Source organism: Rhipicephalus microplus, chromosome 9 (genome assembly GCF_043290135.1).
Source record: "Rhipicephalus microplus isolate Deutch F79 chromosome 9, USDA_Rmic, whole genome shotgun sequence".
Lineage (NCBI taxonomy): Eukaryota > Metazoa > Arthropoda > Arachnida > Ixodida > Ixodidae > Rhipicephalus > Rhipicephalus microplus.
The window spans coordinates 75,363,640-75,382,377 of record NC_134708.1 but is presented as its reverse complement, the minus strand read 5'-3'; the positions used below and the strand labels follow the sequence as shown (position 1 = coordinate 75,382,377).

The 18,738-nt window shown below is 43.6% G+C and overlaps 1 protein-coding gene across 2 annotated transcripts; it reads right to left on the bottom strand.

Moving 5' to 3' along the window:
* Positions 1-212: 212 nt before the first annotated feature.
* On the bottom strand, positions 213-15,637 carry LOC119164749 (enoyl-CoA delta isomerase 2). Of its 2 annotated transcripts, none has more exons than XM_075873863.1 (8): positions 15,572-15,637; positions 14,691-14,829; positions 10,163-10,261; positions 9,023-9,402; positions 5,876-5,996; positions 2,813-2,902; positions 1,735-1,878; positions 213-1,305 (listed from the first exon to the last, which is right to left on the bottom strand). In XM_075873863.1, the coding sequence occupies exons 3-8, from the start codon at positions 10,169-10,171 to the stop codon at positions 1,150-1,152; spliced, it is 900 nt and encodes a 299-aa protein (XP_075729978.1). In that variant the 5' UTR covers positions 10,172-10,261; positions 14,691-14,829; positions 15,572-15,637; the 3' UTR covers positions 213-1,149. The 2 variants fall into 2 exon arrangements, with proteins under 2 accessions (XP_075729978.1, XP_075729977.1); XM_075873862.1 differs by lacking the exon at positions 15,572-15,637 and adding an exon at positions 15,051-15,471.
* Between the last annotated feature and the right edge of the window lie 3,101 nt (positions 15,638-18,738).

Below are 18,738 nucleotides of genomic sequence, written 5' to 3'. Positions count from 1 at the left end.
AACACTGAGCCATGTATTCTAGAACATGCCTTCTCTCTATGCTCTACCCCCAAAGCAGCCGCTGCCTATGAGCAATAATCGCCAGCAGCGATTGACAAGCAAAGAATCGTTTTCAGGTGAGTGGAAGTACTGCTGCTCAACTTGGATGAGTGAAGGATGAGTTCAGGGTTCAGGCTTATTTGTGAATATCACTTCACACCAGACAGACAGAATTCAGAGTACAAAAATATCTCAATATTTTATTTGAACCACTGCAACATTCATGTTTATGTGAAAGCCCGCACGCAACATTTACGAATGACCAAAAAATTCCAACATTTCCGAAAGTCATGTGCTCTGCTGGCGGCAACACCAGCAGGTAATCTGTGCTGTGATGAACCATAACTTGTAATGGCAGAGAGCTGTGAACTATTCACCATGTAAAATGACATATTCACCATGTAAAATGACACTTGTCGAGTTATCACGGTTGCCGAATATCCATGATAAATTAATTTAGCCCCTTGCCACATTGTGTCTAGAAAATCTCATGAACAGTCCAACACGCTGCCTAAAATGTAAGCATTCTCAACGGTGACATCGGGCATCATGTCGGAAAGGCAAGAATGCAAACATTTTTTGGCGGTGCACAATGGAAGGGCTCTTTTCAAAAATAAAATAGTACTGCAGCTATAAATAAGAGAAAATCTTTACTTTCCAATGTTCAGGAATGCTGTAAAACAGTGGCAAACACTACATACCAGAATGTATTTTTTGTGTTTCGAAAAGCAGCTACTAACTGTAAAGTGCATTAGCAGGAAAAAAAAAAACTGAGACTATGCTCTTAGCACTGTAATGCAGAAAAACAAAAGAATTGAATTCTCAGAACTGGTTTTCAAAACAACTTAAAACATAAGTAGCACTGAAGATTGCACCAACATCGTCTAACGCAAGATGGATGTGCCCCAATGTTGGACATGGAGTGGCCAAGTTATACAAAAACTGATGCAAACCACAGCACCTAGCCCACGAAAACACACCGTCTAAAGGATGAATGGAACCCAGTTGTAGCGCAGCGAGAAAACTGTTGTGGGAAAACTCAGAATTTTTATAGTGTCCCAATTGGCAAAGGGCAACAGCCAGCCATGCATGTGGCTGCTGCTGCACAGTTCAAAGCTTTCCCTTGTCCTTGAAGAAGTTCATGACGGCCTGCATGGCCTCCTCAGAGAGGAAGCGCTCCGTGAGGCGTTCGCACTCTTCGTCGTTGGCCTTGTGCAGGTCAGCCCAGATGGGGGCGCGAACCAGGGCTTTTGAATGCTGCAAAGACTGAACCGCAGAGAATAGCAGTGACCGTCAGTGTGTGCAGGAATGGTAGCTCAATGAGTAGCAGGTCTCTCATGTTCGAATAAACACGCCTATGAAATAAGAAGTTCAAGTGCAGGCCTTACAAGACACATAATGTAGTACTGAGCTTGTGCTGTGCTTTATTTACTCTTTCATTCATGCCTAAGGCCTCCAAAGCAGGCCAGCAACGGGATACTGAAGTAATGTGCACCGAATGTTGTCTACACAGCTAAAAATAAATGAAAAGTGCATATTAAAGATGTAATAAATATTAAATTTACTAGAGTAGCTTTCATCTTAAACTGCAGCTACTGTAATTAAAGCAAGGATGCTTAGAGCACACACAGGAGAAGTTGTAGTGACAAGATGGGGTCCTAAAACTAAAATAAAGTTGACTGTAGATAAAAATACCTTGGGCGGAAGCCTGGCGAGCTGCTGAAGCCTCTTCTTGGCCTCCTCATGGAACGTGGCATGAGGGAAAACGTCGGTGACGAATCCGCACGACTTAGCCTCCTGCGCGCTGAGCTGTTCGTTGAGCATCAACACCCTGTTGGCCTGCACACAAGAGTTACAGGCAGTCAAATCACGCACAGGTCGAATGGTCCACTGACAGTCGACCCTCCTACTGTTTTGACGGCACGCAAAGCTGTGCAATGAAATTTTGGCACAGCGATACTGCACATTCAATCCTGGTCTGGTGCTGCTCTTTTACTTTTTAAGGTGCAGGCGCACATTATACTGTTGCATAGTAGCACCATAACTTTACATGAAGCAAAGTTAGTTAGTTATATATTGGGTTTATTGGCACAAGAGTGACTCAGGCTAAGCTGTGCCAAACACAAGGTACCTAGTGATAACCAGTATATACATTTTAATTCTAAAGCTTATGGAGGAATCCACTTTTTTTTAGGAAATTGATAACATGATAACAAAGTAAAGGACCACGGCATGATCTGCAAGCCTCTGCTGCTTCAAAATGCATGGCAATTTCAACTAGTAGATCTGTTTTTATTTTGCCAGAGAGAAAAATAGTAGCACGGTCTCTTAGGCATTTGCCTACAATGACCTACAAAGCTAAAAGTGTTGGGGGTTTATGACAAATCTTTTATGTGTTTGCCAAGACAAAGAGAGGGTCATGCAAATGAGGTTTATAAATTTTCCTGCTTATGCACATGTCACAAAGAGGCATTTAACAAAGTTAATGTACAGTTGGTGTGCATGGTTCCAAGTTTTGTTGTGTTGTTTGATCTTTGGAATGATTCTTGTTGTCCTCAGTCACATTTTATACATGACGAGGAAATGAGGCTGTCTATTTAGATAATCAGAAGCCAATAAAACAGACTATAGTGTTACCAGGCCTTTGCAAACTGTAGTACATTCATAAGAGAAATCCATGAAACCTGATGGTACCAATGTGCCACCTCTGACTGTGTTACACTTGGCCTGTTTTCACAATTCAAGCTTTGCCATCATGCATGCTAGAACTTACCCTCGCCACACCCATGGCCCTTGGGAATGTGTAGGAAGAACAGCCTTCAGGGTTCAGACCGAGCAGTGTGAATGGTGTGTGAAAGAAAGCCTGCACAAAGCAAGAAAAGTAAGGTGCACTCATACCTCAATATAACACAGTGTCATCTTTGACGAAAATAACATCGTTATATCATAAATTTCTTCATAAAGGTATATTTATAACACTATGTCTATTGCAACAGTATTCTTCATTTACTTCGTTATAACCGATATTTCGTTACATCGAGGTTTGAGGGTAAATGTGAATGGTGTCTTTCAGACAAGAACCATTTGCAAACTGCACACAACAAAAGTGAAAATGCCATGCAGAATACGAGCCAACACAGTTCCGGCCTTGAAATGTCACACGCAGCCTGGAGCTGAGAGTGCAAAACGTGGACTTTAAATGCACTGGGAAGGGCCACACTTCAGGAAAGCACTTCATCACAGCATAGAGATCTGAACAGCAGTTGACATGCGTGCAGCCAAAAATTTTTTCGGGAGGGAGGGTGGGGGGAGACTTTAATGATTTCGGGAGGGGCACCCCTTGAAAAGGTCATTTGGAGACACACGGGCTCAGTGTGCCATGCCCTGTCTACGCCCCTGGTGGTTGAGTATGGACAGTTCTTTAGTATTCTTCCAATAGGCTCTTATTATTAAAGGCATGTCGTCACAGACATCACATCGACCAATACTTCAGGCAGAAGACATATGCCTTATGAGAAGTTCAAGTGGCAAGACGCCAGCATGTGCTACAAGAAAGCACATAAATGACACACACACAAAAAAAAAACTGGTCCTGCGATCCAAGGAGCTTTGAAACTAGATGGTGGCCAAGTTATGCGAAAAATGGGTTGAACAAACATTATTACCACTAATGCTCGCAATCCTTCCTAGCATGTCATTGCCGGCATGCAGTTTTCACGTCTCATGGGCCCCGAAACGCCATGTTTAAAATCATATTCAAAGTGACAATACATTATTGAAGTACAAGCTTTAGTTCGCAACGGTGCCAATTTCATATTGTGACGCGACTTTAGTGGCATGGATGTTCTAGCATGCCACAGTTCTGAACATCAGGGTCTGGGATCATGCCTGTATGATGGAGCTAGTGAAAGTATAATCAGTCACAGGTTTATGCTGCAGTTTTTTACCTCACCGCTTCATACATGCAACTTTGAACAACAGCTGTTATTATAACTATCAACAATATCGTTAAAGAGAACCCAAGGTTCACCAAGTGCAACAAAGGCAGCTACAAACTCAAACCTCATTATAACGAAGTTGCATATGTGAAGAGGTTTATCAGTAGTTAACGACAACGGCAAGACAGCGTGATGAACCGTCCAGCAGAGACCGGCACAGCAGCGAGCCGAAGCACGAGGCGAGAGAGCCGGGCGTTGGCAATGCTGCTCGCTGCAGGCACATCTTCTTCTTCACAACCGCCCCCGCTGAAAAAGGAGCCATCCTGGCGACTTAAGAAGTTTCAGGCAGAGGCTCATGGTACGGTATCAGTCGGGAAACATGGACGATGTCACGTGCACACCGGCGCATGTCGTCCGATCGGGAAACTGGTTTAATTAGGAAATTAACCGGAGAGGTTTTCTCCAAAACGGTGTAAGGCCCCTCGTACCGGGGGACAAGTTTCGAGGAGAGTCCCGAAGTTTGGTATGGGATGGCAAGCCACACAAGAGATCCTGAAGCATAGCTAGGATCCGGAAGAGAGGTGCTACGGTTTTCTTTCTGGCGTTGTTGCTCTTTCGAGGTGAACGCACGGGCGAGCTGGCGGCACTCTTCGGCTTGTCGAGCAGCATCGGAGATAGGCGGACACTCGGAAGCATCAGGACGGTAGGGAAGTAGGGTATCAATTGTATGGGAAGGCTCACGTCCGTAAAGAAGAAAGAAAGGTGGGAATCCCGTGGTGGTTTGTATTGCGATGTTATATGCGAACGTGACGTATGGGAGAACACGGTCCCAGTTGCTATGATCAGATGCCACGTACATTGAGAGCATATCATCTAGCGTGCGGTTGAACCGCTCCGTTAGTCCGTTAGTCTGCGGGTGGTATGCTGTCGTTTTCCAATGAATGACGTGGCATTCCGAAAGCAGAGTTTCGACAACCTCGGATAGGAAAGCGCGGCCTTTGTCACTAAGGAGCTCTTGAGGTGCACCATGTCGAAGGATAAAGCGTTGTAAAATGAAAGAGGCGACACCGTGAGCAGTAGCGCTCGGCAAAGCGGCTGTTTCGGCGTAGCGTGTCAGGTGGTCAACCGCCACTATAATCCACCGATTACCATCTGGTGTCAATGGAAGGGGCTGTAGAGGTCAACGCCGACGCGATCAAATGGCTTGGCAGGGCATGGAGGTGGCTGCAATGCGCCAGTCGCACGTGGCAGTGTTGATTTGCGTCGCTGGCAGTCAGGACAGCACTGCACGAATTTGCGTTCAAAATTGTACATGCCGCGCCAGTAATAGCGATGGCGAAGGCGTTCATATGTTTTGAACACTATGGCGTGGCCGCATTGCGGATCGTCGTGAAGAGAGACGCATACTTGCGATCGTAAAGTGCGTGGAATGACCAGCAGCCACCGGCGGCCATCGGGAGCGTAGTTGCGTCGATGAAGAAGTTGATCGCGGATGGCGAATTGGAAAGCTTGACGTCGGAGGGATCGAGATACTGGAAGGTTGGGCGTGCCAGATAAATATTCGATAAGAGATGCGATCCATGGGTCACGACGTTGTTCGGTGGCAATCGAGTTGAAATTTAGCGATGACAAGATCTGGAGGCAACTGTTTCCGCACGTCTGATCTGGTGGTAAAGGTGAGCGAAACAGGGCATCAGTGTCAGAGTGTTTGCGTCCACAGCGGTATACGACGCGAATGTCGTACTCCTGGATGCGGAGTGCCCATCGCGCAAGGCAGCCAGAAGGGTCTTTCAACGTGCCTAGCCCGTGGTTTCAATGTATATCGTGGTTTCAATGTATATGCAACGCAACAGGAAGAGCAAGCATCGGTTAAGCAAAGTCAGGCATGGCAGTCTTACCTTGTCCGAGGCGTAAATGAAGTCGAACAAACCTAGAACTGTGCAGGAAACGCCTATGGAAGGACCGTTGATCAGAGCCACTGCCGGCTTGGGAAAGTTGATGAAAGCAGCAACATACCGACTGCAGAACGCATATGACAGAGTATTATGAAAATGGTCAACTAAAACATTGCTGCTGTGCACCAAGAGAAACTTCGCGTGTTAACATCCTTTCCTTCAGCACCAGAAACGAGAATGTCCCCAGTGATCCTCAGTCTACTGTTTTAAAGCAAGGCAAATATATCGTCAAGCACTCACTGTAACTTAGGGGGAGCTGAGACTCGAAAAATGCCACTTTTTTTTCCCCTAAATTACATAATTTTTGTTTTCAATTGCTTTCACATGCTTAGTTTTTTTACCTTCACACCAAAAAAAAAAAAAAAATTAAGATAATAGTTTAACACGAAGTAGGTCAAGATTGCCTCTAAAGAGCAGCAGATGGCTACCAAAAAACTAGAAAGAGCTCATTGTCTAGAGTCCCCTGGAAATTGTCCCCTGGCTGCTTGCCATTGCATTTTGCATGAAGAATTCACCAAAGCCACAAGTTCAAAATTACCGTGATTTCCAAGCTCTCATGATAAAAGAAATCAGATTGAAAAGCACATTACTGCCACACAGATGAGCTTTCATTTATATGTTTAAAATATGTTTTTCCTTGAGATGCAATTTTGGACAACTTCTTGAGTCAAGACGCCATGTTTCTGGTACTTCTGATGGCCAGAAAAAGATGAAATTTTTGGCACAGATTAGAGTACAATTATCTCACTTAAAGGATGACATAATTTAAATATGAATTTAAAGTAAGCAATTAGTATGGCCTGCTGAGCATTCAACACTTTTCACATTATAATTTTTTTTCTTCATTTAAATGTATTATACAAACTTTCTTTATAGTCATTTCCCTTCTACAGTAAATGTAAACCAATGTGAGCAATAAATGACTCATAATTATAAAAGTTTAGTGGCAGAAAATGTCTGTCTAAAAATAGCTATATTTTAAACATTGTCGTCATACAATACGAAAACAATGCAGGAGGAAGGAAGGAAGCAACCTAACATTGAGAGAGAAGGGAGAGGTAAACAACGCAACTTACAATGAAGCTGAATAAATATCTGAAATCAGCATAAGAAGTTAGGCAAATAGCAAAAATTTCATAGCCTCAGGCTACAGATTAAAGAAACTTTTTCTTTTCCTTCAAACCGCATCTCCCATTATTGCTGATGTCCTGAGTGGACACAATAATAAAGTATCAACTTGAGATTGTGATAAATATTAATGAAATTTGTTGTACAAAGCAAAAAAAAAAAAAAACAACAGCTTTCAATGTCACGCACGTTGCAAGTATCTAAAATATAATGAGTGGGAAGTGCTTCTAGTTACAACTAATTTGCAATTCTCATTTGGTCCCTCCACGTGGGCTGAAAAAATTCGGCACATTTCACATACCTTGCAAATCGATGCAATGCAAAGCATGCGAATAATGCGAATGAAGTGGCGCTAAATATATGTACAAATACATGCACACACATACGTTACACACCCACGTATGTTTTATATTAGTAGTTGTTTACAGGGACGCCCCGCCGTGGTGGTCTAGTTGCTAAAGCACTCGGCTGCTGACCCGCAGGTCGCGGGTTCAAATCCCGGCTGTGGTGGCTGCATTTCCGATGGAGGCGGAAATGTTGTAGGCCCATGTGCTCAGATCTGGGTGCACATTAAAGAGCCCCAGGTGGTCGAAATTTCCGAAGCCCTCCACTATGACGTCTCTCAAAATCATATGGTGGTTTTGAGACGTTAAACCCCACATATCAATCAGTTGTTTACAGCAGCATAACGATGCCAACAGCAACATGGATATTAGCGGCACCAGAAGCGGTAAGCTGATATAAAACAGTGGTGTTTGCGCTGGTGCGCGCTAGGACAGTAGCCCTAAACCCTTCTACCCAAATCAACTTCAAGGGATTGTGCCTAACTACAACTTACATTAACCTGACATGATGGCTGTACTATAGGAGTACGTATGTAATGTTTATAAAATCTGAGAGCCAGTACTGCAACCATAATTGACGTTACTTGCACATTAGGGTCTCTTCGTAAAGTATTTCCGAGTCCTGGCATGGCTCTGTGGTAGAATATTTCGTTGCCACGCAGAATGCACGAGTTAGTTCTATTCCTGATGGGACACCGACATTTATTGGTTGTCAACGATTGTCACCGACATTTATTGCTCCGGTCAACGCTGCCTATGGCAGCTTTTTCTTAGCGGTTAAAATTAGCCATGTGCATTCTCGCCACTTCTGGGTAGATTTATATTGTTAAACACCTGTGGTGCATACCCGCATACCAGTGGCACATACCCGCCCTGGGGTATGTGCCAGTTTTTTGTAAAGTGTTTGAAGACGTACGCAACGAGATTGTGGCATTATTCATGTCGTGACCAGTGAGTCGTATACGACAAACTATCTTACCTTCCTGAAGTACTTTTGGTGTACCAAAGTCAATGGGTTGATCATGAGAGCACCCAGACGTAGGTGCCTATAGATAGAGAGATACGCAGATAGATGCCGAAAGTGCTTGCAGTAGGCCAAGAAATGCTTTGCATTTCAAAAATGTCATATCATAATCTGGGCAAATCATATTGCCTACTTAATATTTATTTCTTGTTATGTTGTCAGCATCGAAAACACTTGTAGATTTTCATCTTGGCACTGACAAGCTATCCCCAACAAGTCACTACTTCCATCTTGTCAACTAAGGCAGCAAAATAACACTGATGATAAATTTTTCTCAATATTTTCGAAACAGTATTCTCCTTCACTTGAATGCACTCAATCATGGACATATAAAATCAGGTTCCTGATTAGGAAACAGTTGTAACACTCTTAAAAATCTCATTTACAAAAGTACTGTACGTGGGTAACAGTGAAGTAATTCTAACTATTTTGGATTTTTTAATGCACACTAAAACCTCAGTACGCAATTTGGTTGTACTTTAACCTCAATGATGTGCAACTACAGTGACTATTGAACTCAAAACCTAAACTTTAGTAATGCACAGGCAGGTTACTGAAGTGTGCTGAAGCAATTAGCCAAACCCCGTCCCTCACCGCACGAGCTCAGCCGCCTCCTTGGCTAGCACATCGGGCGGGGCGCCCGTCTTCATCCGGTTCATGAAGTTGCCCAAGTCGTTGCCGCTCGAGAAGAAGTCACCTGTGCCCGTGAGCACCAGGTAGTGGACGTCGTCTCGCTCGGTTGCCTCCTTAAGGTAGTCGATCATTGTATCGTACATCTCAAGCGTGATGGAGTTTTTTTTGGCAGGCCGGTTGAAGCGGATCACAAATCCCTTGTCCTCGACGCTCGACACGAGGTCTCCACCAGTGGCGACAGACTGCGACTGTGCGGACTCGGCAGCGCTCGACGAGCTGGCGCTGATGGCACTACCACCAAGCTTGTCGACGAGCGAGGCATACTCATCTTGTGCCTTTTCCTGCAAAAAAAAGGCACATTGCTTCTATTCTTTCTGCAGTAGACTATTGTTACACAGAACCTGAAGGACCACGAAAATGTTTCGTTCAGCGATACTTTCGTTTAATGAGAGATGAACGGGTATGCCCTGTTTAAGTAAGAGACCAATCATATTAGAGGCAGTTGTTCGACTGAAGTAGCAGTTCCGTTCAACAGATTTTCGTTTACTTAGACGTCTACTGACACAAGCACAACAGAAACAGCAAAATAGGCATTCTTATTCTAGCAGACTGGAAATAGTCATGTGTAAGAGTTAAGTAAGAGTGTTGATGATGTAATAGCCAAGAAGGGTCATGTATGAAAAGAGACAAAAACAAATTATGTAGGTATAACAAAATATCTGTGAACTCTTGGTGCTTTTTTTATTTTTTTGGTGTCACCCAAGACTTCAAGTTTACTGAAGAAATGTGGTGCAATGTACAATAGACCCATTATATAGAACCTGAAGGGACCATGAAAACAAGTTCCGTTTAGCAGAAGTTCCGTTTACAGAGATATTTGAACAGGAGTGGAAAATTTAGGTACAATGTCGATCATACCAATGGCAGTTCTCTTGACCAGCAATTATGTTCAAAGAGATTTCACTTTACTGAAAGTCTACGGCATTCAGAATGCAGAGAGCAAACAGAAAAGGAGAAAGACGTGCAGTCGCAGCCTAAGCCTAGAAACCCAAGGCAAAAAAGCAGGAGAGCCAAGGGAAGGTAAATAGACTGTAAGCTCACCTTAGGCATGTCCCCGAGGGTATTCCAGGCGTCCCACTTAGCCTTGTTGACCAGATCAAAAACGCCTGGCTTGGACGTGTTGCATTTGCCCACTGTGGCCTGGTGCGAGAAAAGTCAGGTTCTTAGGAGAGGCTGACGACCAACTATTTCATCACTCATCACCGAGAATAGTTAAGGAAGAACAAAAACGTCGTATTTATCTAGTTACAACAATATAACACATAAAAAGAATGAAACCGAGTAAACAATGAGTAAACAAATCTGTTTACTCAGTTCTAAGGGAGAAACAATAAGGAAAGTGCAAACAAAAATGGGCTGAAATACAGCTAGCAGGAAGTTATATTCATATGGCCAACAAAGTTGCGCAGATTTATGAATTGACCAATGACAACAGTTATCCTCCCATACGTTATCTTTGGTCTTTGTGTAGTATGCAAGGTAAGGCAGGGCTGCGAGTGCGACTGTTGCATCTTGCAACCGTGGCAAGGAAAGATGATGCCTTTTCAGTTAAAACATCACACAAAATACACATCGTCTATGAACTTCACTACTTTAGCTCTGGTCAATGGTTCGTGTTCACACCGTAAACGTTTGTTTGCTTACGTTCATATGAAAGTGCAAGTATAGTATATCTACTAGCGAATTCTCCCACTGGCATAATTCTCACAACCCCCGCACTGCCCAAGAAAACAGAATTTTATTTTCCCCAAGTAATTATCATGCCACCAAAAATTGCAGCAAAATGTGGTCTGCTTCTTGCAAGCACTGATGATGATAAAACACGACAGCTTGGCACCATCTCTTAATAAGCATCATGCATATTATCAATGCACGAGCTCCAATCTAATCCAAGCCAAAGTGGCAAGAGCGCATTCCAGCATTGAATGCGAGCCCTCCCATAATTTACAGTTAGTAGCATTTACATTTAAAAACTTGGTAAAAATGTTTATTTTTGTGTGGCCCACATTTGCACAACTCGAAGGCATGTTTTGTCTCCATGTGGAAGACATGATAACTGGAAAGGTGCTTCACAATGTCTGCATTAAAACTAATCTTGAAACAGCCTGGTGCAAGACATTTTCCATTGTTACAGAGTCCTGAAATTGAAGATCTTGACAATCTTATGGCAGAAAGTCGTATACCTTTTACAAAGGAATAAGCTATGTTATAAAATTAACATACTCTGAAAGCAAATGGCTAAAGCCTAAGGGGGTAAAGGATGCTTTTTTGAAAATCTGATATGTCTGATGGGTTGCTTAGATGCAATCTCTTTTTGAAAAGGTTGTAAGCAGGGTCATCACGACCCACAGCAAACAACAGTTTATTATGAACAAAATGAGACAATGTAAGACATAGAACCACTCATAGGCATTCACATTCATACTCACGCCTACTCACACAGGTAGGCATTCACTCACGTTCACACTCCGTCCCCTCACACTCATGAGTACTCACTCACGTTCACACCTTCGCCTACTCGCACCTGTAGGCACTCATTCACGCTTGTACTCCTGCCTACTCACACTCGTAGGCACTCACTCATGTTCACACTTGCGTCCACTAACACTCACGAGTACTCACTCACATTCGTAGCCCGCCTACTCGCACCTGTAGGCACTCACTCACGTTTGTACTCCTGCCTACTCACGCTCGTAGGCACTCACTCACTTTCATACTCAGGCTTACACTCGTAGGCACTCACGTCCACTCCCACTCACGAGTACTCACTCATGTTCGTAGTCCGCCTACTCGCACCTGTAGGCACTCACTCACGTTTGTACTCCTGCCTACTCACACTCGTAGGCACTCACTCACTTTCATACTCAGGCTTACACTCGTAGGCACTCACGTCCACTCCCACTCACGAGTACTCACTCATGTTCGTAGTCCGCCTACTCGCACCTGTAGGCACTCACTCACGTTTGTACTCCTGCCTACTCACACTCGTAGGCACTCACTTACTTTCATATTCAGGCTTACTCACACTCGTAGGCACTCACTCACGTTCACACTCGCGTCCACTCACACTCATGAGTACTCAGTCCCGTTCACACACCCCCCCTACTGGCATCCGTAGGCACTCACTCACGTTAACACTCGCGCCTACTTGCCCTGATGAGTACTCACTCACGTTCATACTCATGAGTACTCACGTTCATACTCAGTTCTACTCACACTCATCAGTGCTCACTCATACTCATGCTCACCACGTTCAAATGAGTGCGAGTGTGCCAAGCTATGCATGAGACTGTGCAAAGGTCTGCATACTGCCACACTGTGTAAAGCCTATGAACAAGGGAGGTTCAAACACATCACAATTGAAATGGTCAGTGCACTGCAAGGTTACAGGGACAATAGAGAGAAAACAATTTTTTAATACTAGTAAAGTACTCTTTCACAATCAAAATTCACCATACTCAACACAAGAAGATGCTATGTAAGCAAGAAAACTGCACGGAAAAAAAAAAATGCACGTGGCCATTCCGTTCTGAAATTCCCACACCAAATGTCGCGACGTCATATATTTTTGATGGCATCTAGGAGGTCCTTAATAATTACTAATCAGCAAAAACGAAGTACATTGTCATCTGTGGGAGCTTGAGACTTGACATACTTTGCTTCAGGAAATTTCGTGAAGCCAGTGCAGCCAAAATACGAAAAATACACTTTACAATCCCTGGTGTCGCATGCAGCGATTTCACAAGAAACTTCAACATGAAAGCTTGACCTGAATTTAGTCTTCTATTAACAAACATATGATGGTGAAACTAACAATATTACGGTTCTCAGAGCGAATTCATCCCTTTAAACTAGTTTGCTGTTTCTTTTTAGTGGCCCAATGAAAGCACACAACTCGTGTGGTAGTGAAACTTCCCTAGTGAGTCACTTCTTTTGATACATGTAGTGTTACAAATGAAAACTAAAAACAATTACAAGACTGCCTTCCTTTTAATCAAGTGCTCCCTATTTATAGTGCTATAATTTACTGCATAGACAATGCATCAAAGACAGAGGTGCTTAATTAAAATGATCAAATTCATAGTGCATGGCATATAACTTTAGTGAATTCGAGTTGCACTAGAGTTATCAGATTGAACAAGCAGAAAGGCTTTTAGAACAAAACAAAACAGTGGGTGTCAGGCTTCGGCACCATTATGCTGTTCAGTGGTAGTTTCACTTCTAAGGGTTTTTGGTAATGAGCAAGCACATTATTGAGATGCTTGTACAGGTGCTCTTACAGCATCTTAAGAGAGGGAATGGTTGATCTTAACATAGCTGACGTTTCCATAGAAAGTGCTTCTACAGAATTCACATTTTACAATCTGAACAAATTTCAGTAAAGACAATTTTAATGAGAACTGGCCGACAATGATGCCAAGGAAAGATGAAACTTTCGTGCTTGATTTAAAGGACAAAGTTTCCTTCGTATCAATGCCCATTAGTTCTCATAATTACTGTGTCTATTGAAGGTAAACGAGCCTTTAAATAACCTCTCCCTTCCTTCACTCAGTAAAGACAATTGTGCTGATATTATAACTTTTAATAACCTAAACTAATAAAGACACTAATACACTACCGCTGAAAACTTTTTTAGTGCAACCATTACTTTTTTGAAACAATGAGCCAACTAGCCTATATAAAAGTTGCACTAACCAACAGTTATATTGTTCGCCTTAAAACAAGATAGTGCAGATAATTAAAATGGATACCGACCACGATTGTTCTCATAAAAATTATGGCCACTTGGGTGCCCAAGCTTTACGGAAGTGTGAAGCTGGGCAGCCTTCTCAGCTTTTTTTTCCCTTGTTCTTTTTCCCATTTCTTTATTTCCATTTTTTCTTCACATTTTTTTTCCTTTCTATATCTTGCTTTTTTCCTATTTTTTCTATATTTATACATGGTTTTGCCCGCATTACGCCAAGCGACGACACCACACAACATCCCTGGCCCCGAATGTGCTCTGTGCTTTACATTGAGGCTAGAAATGCTTTGTGTCCAACGTAACTGTCATCTCTTTTCCCGACCGCACGCCTTTCCATCTGACTCACGACTTCAAAACAGAATGGTGTATCGTACCAAATGTAAAAGTTGCATGAATATCAAGCGATGAGACATGCTTCGTGCATACGCTAGAGTCCAGAAACCCTAGCACATACTTGCTCAAGTGTAATAGGGAAACAGGTGAATGGACATCTGGTAAAAGGAAAACCACGGTGCATGACAGAGTCGAAGAGCTGCACTCCAAGATGTCCGAGTACAAGCAAAATGATCACATATTCCCTGTTCGATAATGCTATTGACAGGTTTCAACTTGTGTCACGACAGTATCCTCGCAAATCTAGAGCACCGCTAATCGAGACTGAAGGTCAGGCTCTCAGATCTCTAGCACTTAACACGACGAAGCAAAAACACTAACGTCAAAGTTGATGCTCCGCATACTTTCAGTTACGCACACACCACATAGCTAGCATGCCACACGCGCATAAACACACATCCACACGGCAGGAAATGCTGCCGCCACAGTTACCTGTTTGTACAACGCGTACAACTTGAGCTTTACGTCGTTCGAGGGCTCCTCGGACAACTTGTCGAGGTTGGCGACAGCGACTTTGAAGCGTTCTTCGGGTGTCGCTGCCGACGAAGACCACAGGGCCGCGCTAACCCGGCTGCAAAAGCACAAACAGATACAAGTCGAAGTAGGTGGGTGTAATCGCGAGGAAATGACCTCCAACTTTGGAAACGCGCAATACAAGTGAAAAACCGGCTCGGCGCATAATTAACGATATATGCATCGGCGTCTAGTGAACCGATTTCGTGCCGTCGCGAGCTACATCGCTCGGCTTTTAATAAAAGCGCACGTTTAGAAAAAAAAAAAAAAAAAACTTGCCTGCAAACGGCTGGGCCGAAGGCCAGTCTCCGCGTTAAGCTCAGCATCATTTGCGGCACAACCAGAGGCACAACTCGTCAACTACAAAAAATTTCCTCGTGGAATCGGTTTTGATGCGAGGGTATAGCGAGGGCACGGCGGTTGCAGTTGTATCGCTGGGATATCTGAAAGAGCTGTGCGCTCTTCTCACGGATGTTAGCAGTTGCGTATGCGACGAAGAAACGGGCAAACTTCCCCCTTCGTCAAGAGAGCAGATACCGACTGAAGCCGCTGTGCACTTCCCTGTGTATCGGCGCGTCACCGGTGTCACTGTCAGTACCCGCTACATGACCCACAACGACAGCTACGACAGCCAGCAAGTGTTCTGTGCAGCCAGTGAGATAGCGAGTCGTTGACAAGCGCACGCCGGTTTTCGACAGGTCACGTAAAGTAATAAGCAAAGTACCTGCTATTATTAGATGTTGCAATGCAAGATAATGAAAGAGAAATAAGATATATAAGTAAAAAATAAATATACAAACTTCACAAGTGAAAAAGCGTGCGACGGGGCCGTGTGCGTGAAGTGGCCAATCGCAGTTTAGTTTTTACTAAAAACCGAAACATGCGCCGCTGCTCTAGTTTCGGTTTCGGTTCTACGACATTTGACAGAGTGCATAATGGAGGAACTGAAGCGCATCTACTAGAAGAAATTTATGTCTCCCGAGTCCTGAACATAGGTCGGCCGAACTTGTGGTGCTCATTCAGACACACTCATGAAATACACTTGGCCCTTTCAATTCACACGAACTCAGACTCACCAAAATTTTCGTGAGCCAGACTCACTCGTACTCACACTAACGTAAATTTTCTGCAACCTAACTCACTCGGATTCAAGCTCACTAAAATATTACTCTCCCGGGCTCACTTATACTCATAACTCGATCTGAGTCCGAGTAATTTGACTCACGAGTCTATTAGCCTGGAATTAGTTTTGTCTAGTTCCTAACACCAATATATGCTTTTCTTGGCAGCATTTAATATCGTACATTCGAATACAAGTTATGACGTGCTCGCAAACCAGGTAGCTAATTTTTTGGGGGGAAAGATTACTACATAATATATATTCACCAAGAACTTCCCTGGAAGAAGCGGAGGGGGCAGGGACGTCAAGGCACCTCCTACTTATAAATCACACACCTGATCAATAAATATTGAAAGGGCGTGTGAACGATAATGATTTGCAATGCGTGTGAATATAGACGTGAATATAAACGTTAATCTAGGTAAGGTTGATAGTAATTCTGAAGATGACTAGATAGGACTTTGGGTCAGCAAAAGAAAGTGGACCTCACTAAGACTCACTCAAGAAATAGACTCACCCGGACTCAGACTGACCAAAACTTTATTCAGCTGGACCAATTGAACTCTCTCGGACTCACCAAAATATTACTTACTCGGGCCCACTCAGACTCACGGCTTGATCTGAGTCTGAATGAGTCGACTAATGAGTGATTTCGCCGACCGGTGCTTCCGACATTAACAGTGTTGCTGCCTTTTTGTAATGTGTCACTGTAACTTGTGGCCTGAATTTATGCTCATGAAGCTTAATTCCCAATTCCGGTGGTCCGCAGCCGCTGGAAATATTCTTGAAAATAACGAAGGGGCAGCGTGTTCGAGCTTCGGAAATTCAATTTAAGTCACACGCTCGACCGTAATTCTACCAGAAGCTGTACAGTTTTTATTCACGCTTCGTTCAGAAGCCGAACATGCTTGAAAGAAAGGATATATGACTACTTGTAAAATATATTCGAGTCCAATCGATACGCCATAGAAGAGTCTCCAGCCGCGGACAAAAATATATATAAAAAAGAGAGGAGACAAGTCCAGAAAAATCACTGCATATCCACGAAGTGAATAATGACGAGTGGGTCGAAGCTTCGGAGGGAAGTTATCGGAAAACCATGAATCGTCTGTCTGTCTGTCTGTCTGTCTGTCTGTCTGTCTGTCTGTCTGTCTGTCTGTCTGTCTGTCTGTCTGTCTGTCTGTCTGTCTGTCTGTCTGTCTGTCTGTCTGTCTGTCTGTCTGTCTGTCTGTCCACACCTGCTGAGTGAGTTATCGAATAAGGTGGTCACGTACGAGCTTTAGGAGGGACAGACTCACGGATTTAGGAGCTTTTCCCCTAAAAACAAAACAAAAAACACAGCATACCCACAGAGTGAATGATGTTTAGTAAGGCGAAGCGTCCATCCGTCTGTCCAATCATCCCTGCGTCCGTCCGTTTGCCCGTTCGTCCACCCGCAGTGCTTCCATCCATCTGTTCATTCCTGCTTCCGTCCGTGCTTCTGTCCATCTGTCATTCCGTCTGTCTGCCGATCTATCTATCTGTCTGTCTGTCTGCAGATCTATCTATCTATCTATCTATCTATCTATCTATCTATCTATCTATCTATCTATCTATCTATCTATCTATCTATCTATCTATCTATCTATCTATCTATCTATCTATCTATCTATCTATCTATCTATCTATCTATCTATCTATCTATCTATCTATCTATCTATCTATCTATCTATCTATCTATCAGACCCACAACGGTGAACGGCAAAGAGAATTATTAAGCGTCGTTCCCGCAGCCCCCCCCCCCCCCCCCCCTACTAGTATGAGCGATACTAGAAACGGGCTCCCAGATCACTTAGATCACAAGCAATCTGGAATTACGCAGGGCTGAATAGAAACTTAGCAACGTTGCTTGTTGGGTGAGTTGGAACAAGTCAATCTAATGTAGTGCGGTGCAAAAAATCAGACAACTATCGAGCTAGAGAACGAAGACGCTCCATTCGTTTATTAGATCGGGACGCACGTATATATACACAGGTAAAGCAAGGAAAGATAAAAACCACGAAGGAAAAATCAAAAGGGGAAACTTAAGAAGTGCCGATAAGTCTGTCTGAATGACAGACTTCGTAAACACTAATATAGCGTTCACACTACAGTATCGGGGCACCTCGGCATCAATGTGCGGGACTGCAAGTGTAGCCCTCTCTTTGAAAAAAAAAATCATAGCATATTCACGAAGTGAATGATGATGAGAGAGGCGAAGCATCCGTCCGCGCGACCATCCGTGCGTGCATTCATTCGTCCATCCGTCTGTCCGTGCGTCCGTTCGTTAGTCCATCCGTCTGTCCATCCATTCGTGCGTCCATACGTCCGTACATCCGTCTGCTAGTCTGTCTGTCCATCCGTCCGTCCATCTTGGTGCACGCTCCAAGTACCGCCATATAGCATCCCCTGTGACACATACCCGCTCTAGAGCGGGTACGCGCTACAAACCACTTCGCCTAACGACTGCGGTCTTTTTACGCAATCGAGGCCAAAGGATGAGGGAAATCATTGAGGCTGAAGAAATCAAGTGGTCTGGGGACGTATGCGTGAGCATGCCTTCCTTGCACCTTTCGGACAAAGAGCTGTTGTTGTTGTTGTTCTCCTATTGTTAGTGGCGCATACCCACTGTGGGGGATTGGCCAAGAATCGAGTGGTTTCAAAATTTACTGTTCAGATTTGGAATGATGGAGGTTTAACAGAAAGATTACCGATAGCCTAGGAAAGTGTGGTGCTTAATGTAATGCATACAAATATTTACATAAACGAATTTATTCTTAGAATAGAGCAATAATCTGATTTTATACGTATATAATTATGTGGACCTGT

Bases quoted from the DNA above. Each gene is read 5' to 3' on its own strand.
- LOC119164749 (XM_075873862.1), bottom strand. From the start codon at position 15,100: ATGATGCTGAGCTTAACGCGGAGACTGGCCTTCGGCCCAGCCGTTTGC. The intron at 10,262-14,690 runs GTAACTGTGGCG...TTCTCGCACCAG, and splicing joins TGTACGCGTTGTACAAACAG to GCCACAGTGGGCAAATGCAA. The intron at 5,997-9,022 runs GTGAGGGACGGG...TGCGTTCTGCAG, and splicing joins GAGGCGGCTGAGCTCGTGCG to TCGGTATGTTGCTGCTTTCA.